Source organism: Eublepharis macularius, chromosome 4 (assembly GCF_028583425.1).
Source record: "Eublepharis macularius isolate TG4126 chromosome 4, MPM_Emac_v1.0, whole genome shotgun sequence".
Taxonomy (NCBI): Eukaryota; Metazoa; Chordata; class Lepidosauria; order Squamata; family Eublepharidae; genus Eublepharis; species Eublepharis macularius.
The window spans coordinates 142761645-142774705 of record NC_072793.1 but is presented as its reverse complement, the minus strand read 5'-3'; the positions used below and the strand labels follow the sequence as shown (position 1 = coordinate 142774705).

Genomic DNA, 13061 nt, shown 5'->3' with positions numbered 1-13061 from the left:
TCTCCTCTAAAATAAAATAAAATGGTTACTTTTGAATTTTAAAAATGCCTCTGGTGCCATTTCTGCTGTTTAAGGACTAAGAAGAGGAGGAAAGAACGTCATATATTCTATGTTGGCGCTTATGATATGTGTATCAGTAGCTAGAGACAGCTGGATCAGAGTGGCAAAGAAGCATTAATAGGAAGAGGGAATTAGGTAGGTAGCTATCAAAAGAATGCAGAAGTACTGCAGGCTAACCCTCTTGGCAGCCATCCATTTTTAATGTACCTCACTGGAAAACTGGTGACAAAAAAGTGCAGCAAAATTGGAAAGATGTTGGTATTGGAGCCAACATTTGAGAATTTATATTCCAAACAACTTAAGAGTATGTGCTGCAAAACTGAGAATATTACGTGAGCATGGAGGCAAACTGTACCATCATAACATATAAATTCATGCAATAGATCTATGCTTTATCTATGGATTTATTTTAGTTCATTCAAGATAAATAGCTACAGGGGCGATACAAAATGCCAGGACCACTTTTTATCAAAGCCAAGGGAGGGAACAGGTTCCATACTCCACTTTTGTTCTTTTGTTAACCCCCCTCCACACACATACACGCAGACTGAAATTATGCAATATTTGGTAGAAAGTGCGCAAAAGTGCCAAGTAGAAAGATCCTATTTGGCAGGGTGTGACAGAAGGATGTGACCGAAACCTTAAATTTAGTATGGCTTAAGAGCGCCATCTAGAATGTCTGGAATTTTGAACCCCTGGGGTTTACATTAGAATAACTCTTCCTTACCCATTCCACATTAGCCACCTTGCCCAATTTAATTCCTTTTGAACAAAGGACCAACCCATTTGGGCCAGACACATATTATCAAGGAAGTACAGAACCATTAATAGGACAGGACATTTCTTTAATAATTTTCTGATTGGTAATAGAAGCCTCTAACATCAGAGATAGAGCTGAACATAGGATTGGCTAAACCCATTAGTCCATTTAATAGAGGAGGCTGGCTTAGATCAGATTCCATTGCCCATAAATATCTGGGATTCTGGATCTTTCTTTGTCTCCACTTTGGAACAGCATAAAATCTGGAGACCCCAAGAATTGTGGGTAGATGTTAAAGACTCCTCCATCATCTTGGTTTGGCAAGGAACTCTGTCTATGCTTGCAAGTAATCTGCTTCAACCTAGGTAACATCTACTTAGCTGAGTTAGATCAACTTTATTCATCTTAACTGAAAGTCTGTGTTATGTGAGAATGTGTAATTGTGTTTTGCCCCTTTCTTCTCCCTTCTGAATCCAACCAGTCTTTCCTCCTTTTTCCCTTTAATAAGCCTTGTTTTTATAAAACATTTTTGGTGTCCTTTAGTATAATGTATTCCATTTCATTCCATTCCTCCTTCCCTCCTTCCCTTCATAATCTGCTTTTTTCAGTGAAACTGAAAGCAGATTACACAGGGTAAATCACTACAATCAATGGCTGGTGCATTCAATAAACAATTTAAAAGCAAGCATAAATCCAAAAACAAAGTGAAACATGAGGAAGCCAGTTTGGTGTAGTGGTAGTGGCAGGACTCTAATCTGGAGAACCAGGTTTGATTTCCCACTCCTCCGCTTAAAGCCAGCTGGGTGGCCTTGGGTCAATCACAGCTTCTCGGAGCTCTCTCAGCCCTACCCACCTCACAGGGGGATTGTTGTGAGGATAATAATAACACATTGGCTGTTGTGGGTTTTCCGGGCTGTATTGCCATGGTCTTGGCATTGTAGTTCTCAGTGAGAGATCTCTGTCTTTTGGTGCTACACCTCTGAAGATGCCAGCCACAGCTGCTGGCGAAACGTCAGGAACTACAATGCCAAGACCACGGCAATACAGCCCGGAAAACCCACAACAGCCATCGTTCTCCGGCCGTGAAAGCCTTCGACAATACATCAATAATAACACACTTTGTAAACTGCTCTGAGTGGGCATTAAGTTGTCCTGAAGGGAGGTATATAAATCAAATGTAACCAGTTAGCATGACACATTAAACAATGTGGAAACTACCCAGCAGGAGCATACTTACAAAATAGACAGTACACAGTAGTATAGTCTGCAGTTCTTTACAAAAACCTCTTTCTGAACCAATTATTCAAGAGGGTTTTTTACATTATTATGAGGCTATCAAGATAATTCATGCTGTGGTATTCCTCATTACTATGGATGGATGTTAAAGCTAGACAATGAAGAAAGATGACTGGATGATAATTTCAAATTAATCATCTGAAATTTGGTGCTGGAAGAGTATTTTATGGATACTGTATACAGCCAAAAACATAAATAAGTGGGCTGTAGATCAAATCAAGCCTGAATTCTCCCTAGAAGCTAAAATGACAAAACTGAGGCTGTAGTACTTTGGTCATATTATGAGAAGACAAGACTCACCGGAAAAGACAATAATGCTAGGAAAGTGGAAGCCAGTAGGAAAAGAGATGATTTGACTCAGCAAAGGAAATCAATATCTCAGGCTTGCAAGATCTGAGCAAGGATGTCAATGATAGGTCATTTTGCAGGTCATTAATTCATAGGGTCACCATAAGTTGAAAGCAACTTAACTGCACATAACACACACACTGTAAGAAAATGGTTCAAAGAGATGGGAAATATAGATTATACTACTGTATACTGTTTACTGTAAGAAGTATGTTCCTGCTGGTGGTATATCTTGCATTGTTTATTGAATGTCCCAGGTGTTGATCATATTGACTTACACTGTGTAATCTGCCTTGAGCCTCAGCGAGAAAGGTAGACTATAAACAATATAAATAAAATAAATAAAAAAATATTCCCTGTGTAGGAAAGCCCTTCTGAAGAATTCACTTTTGCATAGTTTGCAGAAAACCAGGAAAGTGGGAGTTTTCTTGACTTCTTCAGGTAGACATGATATGGGGCCACCACAGAAAATATGCAGGTACAGGCAGCTGTTGATTTTGCCAGTTTATATTTCTCTCAACCTCTTCCCTGTGGCTTAGACTGCACAAATATCACACCGTTTTCTATAAAATACTGTCCAGGGTTTCTACCCGGTTATTTCTTTATTGGTCTAGTACTGTGCTAGACGGATGCCTTCTTAGCAGGTCAGTCTAGATATTCTCAGGAGGTTCCCAAGTGGTGGCAGCTGCCAGGGTGCTTTCCAGGGAACCCTTGCATTAAAGGGGTTTTCCAGCAAGGGAAGGATCTCTCCGCCCCCCTCCCCCCGCTTCCTTCCATAGCCACTTCTTCAGTCAGTCCCCTCCTGTTTCTCTAAAAACTGAAAGCAGATAGCAGGTTGTCAGATAATCATGGTCCTACCTGAACATTTCTGACTTATCATCGTTGTCATCATCATCATCGTCATCATCACAGTCCACCAGATGTTTGGGCTGGAATTTTTGGTCCCTCAGCAACTCGGATTTTATCCAAGAATTGAGGAGTCAATGAGGTATCATCTGAGTATGCGGCTTGTTCCAAGTAGTGCAGCTCTTTGCAGCTATCCAGTTGTTATCCTGTCTATGCCAATATCGCCTAGGTGTTCAGTTAGCCCTTTTGGAATTGCCCCCAGCACTCCTAGCACTATTGGAATAATTGTTGTATTTTTCTTGCAGAGACAATGAACTTCAGATCTTGATATGTTGCTGCAGTTGTTGTAGTTGTTATGGTTGTTGGTAAAGAATAGGCATGATTTGGGTCAGATAATGATTTGTCATTATTTTGATGAACATCCCTAATGAATTCCACATGCTCATTATGGTTTATTACTATAGATAAAGTTAGCATTTGCTAGTCTGAACTGTTTTTCCATGTAGCATTGCTGAGTTTTCTGTTCAAGACATCCTGTACTATAATGTGCTTACATTTGCAATAACATCCTTTGCCTATCCCAAGTAAATATTTATGATAAAAGGTTACATGCAAAATGGGGATTGGATGAGGTGGCTGAGCACTTATTTGCTCTTTCAGTCAAGGTCAGTGATAATAGGATTTGGTTACATCCGGAGCAAGCCACTGTAAATTACAAGAAAGCACTGAAGAGAGTTATCATCCCTCCACTTGAAGTCATAATGTTTGTTATATTCCCCTTGGATCTTTTCAAGATATACCACTAATATGAGGTTGCATACATTTCTGTTCCTGATACATTTGGGTGCATTAAGGAGCAAATTTTGCCATAATTTATTTTGATGAAAAAAATCTGTTTGTTATCCATCACAAAGATATCTTCACATTTTTCTTTTCTGTTAATAGCATTTCATCCAACTACGAGCTCTGAAATACATAGAGAACATTGGATTAAAATGCTTTGAAACAGACTAGGATTTCCACAGACACAAGGATTTCTGATATCCAATCATGATTTTCCTGCCTCCCACAGCAACCTCAACTCCTGTTCTTGGGGGTTCCCTTTTCCTGTTCCCCCAGGAACAGGATTTGGAGGACATTTCTGGCTGCCAATGGAGGGGGGACTGGACAGACATCTCATCTTGCAGTCGCAGGAACATTGGTCTGGATCCAGCCCAGAGGAAGTTTTTCACTCTTTCAAAGTTGAAGAGAACTCAGTGAATTGACAAGCGTCAGTGGGCCCACCCCATATCAAGCCCATTCTCATGCAGACATCAGCGATCCATTAAATATAAAGTAATTTACCTCTAGCACTGATGCTGAAAGCATTTCATTTTCCTGCTATACTGCAGAACTGGAGTGAAATAATTTTGTACTCTGCCTCTCCATATCTTGAGGTAGCTTCCACAACATTCATGAACCTAGAGCAATATAAAACTAAAGAAACCTTGGCAACAAAGCAATCTTGAGAATATGGTTGCCAGTTCCAAGCTGGGAAATTCCAGAAGATTCTGGCGGTAGAGCCTGTGGAGGGCAGGGTTTGGGGAGGGGAGGGGCCTTAGCAGGGTATAATACTATCGAGTTGCCATTTTCTCCAGGGGAACTGATCTCTAGTCTGGAAATCAGATGTAATGCCAGGAGAACTGCAGGCAACACCTAGAAGGTGGCAACCCCCGAATGAAGTGGATTGAGACTCTTGGCAAAGTGATGTGCATTGGAGCCAGAATGCAGCAAGAAGAGCTTCCTCCTGCCATGCGGAAAGGTTTATGTATAATTGTTTTGTCTGTTCTCTTATAGCATCGATAGTTATTGGGAAGTGGTGGTGTGAGATGGAGCCCTGCCTAGAGGGTGAGGAGTGCAAGACGTTACCTGACAATTCAGGGTGGATGTGTGCAACTGGCAATAAAGTCAAGACCACCAGAGTAAGTCTCTCTTTTTTAATGGCCTCTTCAGTCTAGGTATGGGGGCCAGGTTAAGACATGCTGAGGCCCTAACCATGCCAAGATTAAGAGGCTCCACTGATTTACCACCCCTCTGGTAATTTAGCCTTTTTTTAAGGGGACCCTCATAATCTGGGGACCTAAACTCTAGTGTACTTAGCTTGTGGATAAATCCACTCTGCTAGGTATACAGGCAAGCCTCTGAAAGCGGCTCGCTTGCTCTGTAAGCAGTTCCCTTACCTGTTATCTGAGTGAGTCAGAGGTAAGTCCTCAGCTGAACTCTCAGAGGCGGCTGAGTTACACTGAATCACCATGTCACTTTCTTGAAGTAATTTTCCCCCAAGGAATAAAATAACAACCTGTCAGCAGGGCCGTTTCTTATTGTTAAAGATTACACTTACTGTATTTCTCATCACTGGATGTTAAAACAGTAGTTTAAACCATCATACTTTCAGACAGTGCAATCCTTTGAACTGGCTGCCGTAATCTTGGGGGGAAATGGGACCTCGTGCCCTGCGCTTCCCCTACTATTATATGCCCTGCCACTTCTCTGGCCATTCTATGTAGGATAAGATATATATGACTGGGACTGGGAATGATTAGTGAAGCATCCAGAATTCATAGATTATGCCACAGCATCTCTCTTGGAAGGGGCCAGGGCTCAACAGTAGAGTATCTGCTTTATATGCAGAAGGTCCCAGTTTCCACCATCAGTAGGTTTGCCAGCTCCCACTGTCAACTAGTGTGAGACAGAGGGGGGGGGGGCAGGAACTTACTGGAGGGAAAGTTTTTGGCCAAGCATTAAATAATTGGCTACGACATGCATCATCACTTTTGGGTTATTCTAAAAGTGGCATCATTGCATGGGGACAACGATCGCATGCCCCCTCTTTCATTGGCCTGCTTCCTCCCACTGATCAGCTGGGGATCGACAGGTAGAGGCATTAATTTCCAGGAGAGTGCCTGCCAAAAACACACACTTGGCAAGCCTAATTATCAGCATCTTCAGTTTTAAAACGATCAGGTAGAAGGTGATGTGTAAGGCCATGGCGTACTGCTGTCAGTCAGAGTACACAATTCCAATAGACCAATAGCTGGACCCACTATAAGGCAGCTTCATAATATGTTCAGATCCCAAATGACATAAAGACAGGGAAAAGGAACAATCCAGAGGTTGTGCAGAAAATTATGAATGTATGGAACTGCCTTATCCTCAGTCAGACCATTTGCCCATTCTTGCTTAGCTTTGTCTTTTTCTGACAGTAACTCTCCAAGGGCTTGAGAAGAGATGCAGCAAAGGTATAACCTTCAGTGGCTTGTAATGAGAGGCATCAATGCAAAGTGATCATTACAACTACCTTCTCTGGTTTGGATGGTTTCCTGGGATATGTCCCAGGGTGCACCAGGTGCTGCTGAAACATCATCCCTAGGGGAAAGAGGAAGGAAACAGAGAGGCTTTTTTCGTCCTCAGGGCATGCCAGCCATCTAATCAGCCTACTGCTCGCCTCTTCCTGAGACTCAGGCTCAGAATAATCCAATAAATATAATGACTGTTGGTTGGCAAATATCTCAAATTTTCCATTTCTGAGGTGAGTCCAAGGGAGCTCATCATGCATGGCCTCAAAAAGAAGTTTTCCCAATTCTGATACTGAGATAGCTTTGTCCAGATAGGCTGGGGATGAAACCTGGCACTGGGATTGCTAAAGTCCAGGTGAGGGCTGAAAGTCTCCTGAAATTACAACTGATCTCTAGACTACAGAGATCAGTTCTCCTGGATAAAATGGCTCCTTTGGAGGGTGGAGTCCATGGCATTATATCTCACCAAGACCACTCCCTTCCCCAAACCTCACCCTCCTCAGTATCCACCCCCAAATCTCCAGCAGTTTCTCAACCCAGAGTTGGCAACCCTACCTGGCATCTCATGTAGGCAAGGTATGTGCTGCGCTACTGAGCTACGGGCCTCTGCCAATGGCCTTGTTGTGTCCAGCTGATTTGTTCTAGGAAGGTCAAGAAAGGGCTAGGGAGAATATAAGTATGGATCTCCATAATTGGTAACTTTGTGCAGGATTACAACATACACTCTCACAGTGTTATCCTAAGAAGAGTTATGCCTGACACTGTCAGTTGTCTATGGCATAGTGTTTTGCACTTGAAAATGCATTTACAGGCCTCTTATTATTAGCTGTGCATCTTCTCTGCTTCACACAGCATCTTACATGCCAGCTGTGAGTTAATATTCAGTGTCTAGAAGTTGTTGTTAGGCACTTAGAAGCTTCATTAATATTCACATATATGACTCAATCTATTCAGTATGGATTATTGTATTTCATTTCAATTAAATACCCATGGATGTGAATGTTCAGAAATGAAATCACTCCCCTCCCCTACTCTGTTTTTCTGTCATTTCTCTACAGGAATTATTTTAATTAGCTTGAGCAGGATTCTTCATGGTGTTATTTCCAGTAACATTTTACTTTGCTCCTTGGAAATAATACAGAACACAACTGGTGAAGGTAAATTGGTAGGACGAGCTTAATAGCTGTCCCTTAAATCACCTAAGCAGAATTCATTCATTCAACTTTGCAAGTCATTTTTAAGAACCTAGTGAGCTCCACAGTGAAGGCAGGGGAAGGAGCTGTCCAACACTATATAAAAAATTTAATGGTTTTCATGAAAGTAATTGCGCATTGTGCACATGAGCTGTGTTTGGAAGATTGTCTATCATAATCATTCACCTCCCGGATTTTCCTGTTTCAGTATTCAGCAACTGATGGGTCCAGTCCAGAAAGAGGGAGAGTAATTCACTCTATGGGTTTGCTTGGGTAGGGAATCCTAATCGCCAGCCAACTTAGCGCTCCATTCCTTTCTCCAGCAGCCTTCTTTTTTTCTTCCCAATTCTTAGGCAACAGGGGAGACACAAAATTGTCACTGCTATGTAACCATACTCTTCTCCCTGCTCCTAAAGGGCCAAAATGGCAGTGCCATTAGAAACTAACAGATATAGTGCAGATGTCTAGTTATACGTGTATGAGCACCTCTCTCTTTCACAGATAAGCATACATATGAAAACAGGGCCAAAGTCTTGTTTCTCTAGACCCAGTATAAATTCCTAACTGGGACACTGCACTGCATACTCACAATCCCAGCCCAAACACACAATTTCATGAATCACTGAAGAAAAATATCTATTTTATTTCTGAAATGTTATAAATTACCCATGAGGCAAAGAGCTACGTATGTAGCACCTGGAACCGACACCCCTGTGCCCCAGTAACGCATTCCAATTCCCCCTCCCCATGCTTGTATGTGCGATGTGCATATACATGTTTTATCTCCAAACTTCCACATGGCATCATTGCCTTTCCATGGTTTCCCCATGCTTTCTCAAGCCACCTTGGATTCAATGTTTCCTGCCAGCGGACAACCAAAGCACATTTGCTTTCTGTGCTTCAAAAGGTGCTGCCCACTTGAGCGCCATTTTCCATGCTGCATTTTCCCAGAGCTGCCTTTTTCTTCCCTGTACCTCCAAGAGGATTTTTTTAAAAATCAGCAATAGCTAGATCACTATAGCATTATAACAAAATGATCTGTTAGGTCCTCTGAACTCCCAAATTACATTTTTAAAAAATAAGCCTCTAGACTTTTTCATTGCTGAGATACACCTTTCCCCTTCTTTACAACTTTCTTTCCTTCACCCCACCCACCTCCTGACTGGGATATAAAGGCTCGGGGATCTCCAATCCTCCCTATATCTGAAGAAGGGAGCTCTGGCTCTCAAAAGTTTACACCCTGAAACTCTTGTTGGCCTCTAAGGTGCCACTGGACTCAAATCCAGCTGTTCTACTGCAGACCACCATGGCTACCCACCTGAAACTTTCCCCTTCTGTCTCCACCACAAAAGGAGCCAGATATTTACCTTTCTTTAAAATGAAAGCTAGGAATTCAGAGAGCCCAATAGATCGTTGTAAATGTTACAATGTTATAGTGATCTAGCTACTGACATTTGAGGGGTGGGGGGGGTGGGGAGAAGAGGTCTCCATGGCACAGGGTAGAAATGAGAGCTGCAGAGTAATGAGGCAGGAAAAATGCAGGGAAATTCAGCAGCTGGAAGCCTCATTCCTGTTGCACTAAATTGGCAGCCACAGCAGCAGTAGGGAAACTACAAGGAGGTGTTGCCATGTGGAGACACACACATACCGCCCCCAGCCCTGTCTGAAACCAGCATAGTGGAGAAGATAGAAGAATCCGTGTGGACCTTTACAGACTCTACTGGAAATGTCTTCCCCACTCATACATGCCGTTGTTGCTTGTGTGACAACAAACTTTGTGCCACTCGTGAAACCCAACGGTTTGATTTTGTCCTTCTTCCCTTCTGTCTTGAATGGGCTTCATCATGATAGGCTGAAGACACTGGACCAATGAGAAGTTGTAACTTTACTACCCTGGCTGATCTGCTCCCTTTTCAAAGCCTCCAAGGTACCTGATAGGTCTGGCTTTTCACCCACCTCTTTGAAAATATCCTTGATTATACCACAGCAAAAAGAAAACAACCTTTTAACAACATATTACTCTGTCTATAATGTGCGCCTGACAAAGGGAGCTTTAACTCTTTGGGAGCTTAACTCTTGAAAGCTTATAGCTTGGAAATCTTGTTGTTCTTCAAAGTGCTAATGGACTCAGATCTGGGCCGTTTCCACACAGCTTACCTTATTCCGGAAAACAGCGAAATCTTGCACAAAATCGCGCGAGAAGACGCTGTTATCGTGCAAGAAGACATGATAACAGCGTCTTCTCATGAGATTTCGTGCGAGATTTCGCTGTTTTCCGGAACAAAGTAAGCCGTGTGGAAATGGCCTTGTTCTACTGCAGACCAACATAACTACCCACTTGAAACTAACTTGAATGCCTGTTGTGCACCCTGTCCATCTTCCATCCTAGTTATGGGGAAAAGCTGGAGACTGGAAAGCAGATTAACCAGGGTATTACAGAGTTAAGGCTTCCTCATCCAGGAGACCAGGCTCAGTCACTTGTTGACCTATTTTATTTCTTCTGACAAAAGGAGAGCTATTTGGAGCTTGCTCTCACCATCAAAAGCTGAATCAATAAAAAGAATCGCTTCACCTACTTTTAAGTCTTTCATGAGAACAAGGTGTACTACAGGAGTCCAATGTCAAAGTTCAGACTTCTATGCTTGGAAGTAGGGAGCTGAAATCAAAGGCCTGTTTCTCTGTGATTTCACCCTTCTACGGACCAACACAATCTCTGCAGCTGTTATCTCCTGTTTGCCTTCACCTGAAGCCATTGCTTTTCTGAACTGGGGAAAGGATGGATTAAATAGAAGCAAAGTATCACTATGGTGTTGATTTTATACTCAGAATTCCTTAGCAAGCAGAGGATCAATTCAGACAATCAGCTCATTATTTTTTCCTGCCATGTTGGAACCTGTAGCAAGTGGTAGGGCTTGCCCACAAATCCCATGAAGTTGGCTGGTTGTCAGTATTAATTATCCATCACTGATTATGAATGGGGAAGGTATTCCATCAAGGTTTTAAAGAACCCTCTGCCTTCCTTTCTCTTTCTTCATAGCATCCATTGGCTACATGTTTTGAAAATGTAAATACTAGCACATTCTATGAGGAATTCAATTTGTTTTTAATTTTCATTTCTGTGTTGGCTTGTTTGGATCTCTGAAATTGCCCTTGTGTGACAAGAAGGTTCTGCAGGGTATGTGTAAATCTGATCAATTTTGGACTCAACATTGCCCATGGGAAGGCATCCCCCCCCCTCCATTTCATAGAGCAAAAGCCAAAATTCACAAACATGAGTAAAGAATGAACTTGGGTGATGTAAGTTATTCACAGTAGGGGTTTGTTTGAATCTCCCCTTCAGCTGAGGAACCATGGGAACAGTGGCAGTCCAGTTCAGGAGCAATACCTGAAGGGATAAGCAAAACTGGCATCTTTCACTCCATAGCAACAGAATGGCCCAGTAACCAGGGGCGAAGCAACAGCATTTACAAAAACAGCCATAATAATATGTATTGCTGCACTTTGAGCACACATTTAAGATGCAAGCAAAATTCCCCACTTTTCTTATGATCCAAACTAGTCATCTGTCTATTTATTACCTTCTATTTATCAAAGGCCATTTGATCCCACCCTTCCTCTAATCTCTGTGGAAGCATATGTGATTTTCCCTTCTGCATTTTGTCCTCCCAACAACTCGGTGAGCTAGGTGAGGCTGAGAGAGAATTACTGGCCCAAAGTCATCCAGCAAACTTCATGACAGAGCAGGAAACTGACGAGACTCCCAGATCCAAGTCTGGCACTCTAACCACTACACCACACTGACTGTCTGTAGAGTCTAAGATGAAGACAGGCTGAATATTCTAAAGAGATAATACCTATGGATGCTTATCTGGGAGTGAGACCCAATGAATTCAGTAGAACTTCTGGGTGACAGAAGTGGTTTAAACACCCACGTTTCCTGAAAACAAATGCAACAGAATGCAGCAATTGTTTTCTCAAAAAATTTATACCATACAACTACCCTTGCCTTTATATTCCCAAGAGTGCTGTTGACACCCTTTTCACTGAAGGCTACAATCCTGTGCACACTTAGGGCCAAACTACACGTTCTGTTTTTAACATAGCAGTTATGGGGAATGGCTGTTTAAAAAGAGAGAGAACCCAAACAGGCTTGGAGTGTGATCATGGAGGGAGGAAAGGCTCCTGCCTTCCCACATGCTGTTTTTCCTCATGAAAATAGTGCAAGGGGAGTTTCCCTCCCATTTTCTTCTGCTCCATGTGGATTATTTGTGTACATGAAGCAGCAAAAATGACTAAATAACTCCACCCTACACTTTTTCACATGGGAAAATGGCTTAAGGGGGAGGCAGGAGCCCTTCTCCCTCCCCTCCCCCCCCCAGCCACATTCTGAACCCATTTGGGCTCTCCTTTTTTTTTAGAAGCCATTCCCTGCAGCTGCTGTGTGGAGAACCTGGTTCCAACTTGTTTTTCAATGTAACGTGTAGTTTGGCCCTTCTTTGCCATTAGCAGCACCTTGAATGCACTGACACTCAGGGCCAAGCTACAAGCGACAAATGACACTTGAATGGCAAGTGGATTGAGTGGAGCGCAAGTGAACAGGGAGAAATACACTTGCCGTTCAAGTGTCATTCGTCACTTGTAGCTTCGCCCTCAGACTCAATCAGCACACATAGGTTCAGCATGTGGTATCTTCCAGCAGCTAAATTGGAGGACCTAGATGTTTCCTAATATAGTCATTCCCTTCTTCTGTGTTTTGCCATCACAGATTCATCCGAGGACCTAACAGAACCTTCTGACAGCAGCCAGTGACGGATCCCCTGACAGATGGAGGACAAACATCTTTATATTTTAAACCATCTCCAGCTTTTACAAGCCAAATGGATTTTTTTTAATTTGCACTTTAACTCTGTACTGGAGGAAACAGCAGCTTTATTTGTGTGGAGTGAAGTGCCCTAGCAAAAATAATTCACTGATCTGAAACAGAGAAGAACAGATGAGGGGAGGGAAAGGGGACAAAAAGCCGCTCTTCAGAAGACAGTCGTGATTTTGAAACATGAACAATAGTCCTGTTAATGCGGAGCTACAATTTCCCTTGTACTACTTAAAAGTATATAAATATATAAGATATTTTGAAATGAAACCTGATTCTGGGAGAAGCTGAATCAAACCCACACGTTGCTGCTACTGCTTTGTGACCTTTTTGAATCGCAAGGAAGATACTTC

The 13061-nt window shown here is 42.4% G+C and overlaps 1 protein-coding gene across 1 annotated transcript in view; it reads left to right on the top strand.

Annotated features, from left to right (window-relative positions):
* The window catches only part of TAFA1 (TAFA chemokine like family member 1), a 458533-nt gene extending 445912 nt beyond the window's left edge, over nt 1–12621 (top strand). Inside the window, exons 3-4 of the mRNA XM_054978426.1 lie at nt 5147–5271; nt 12604–12621. Coding sequence (XP_054834401.1) covers nt 5147–5271; nt 12604–12621 — 143 coding nt within the window. The remainder of the gene's footprint in view (nt 1–5146; nt 5272–12603) is intronic.
* Nucleotides 12622–13061: the final 440 nt, after the last annotated feature.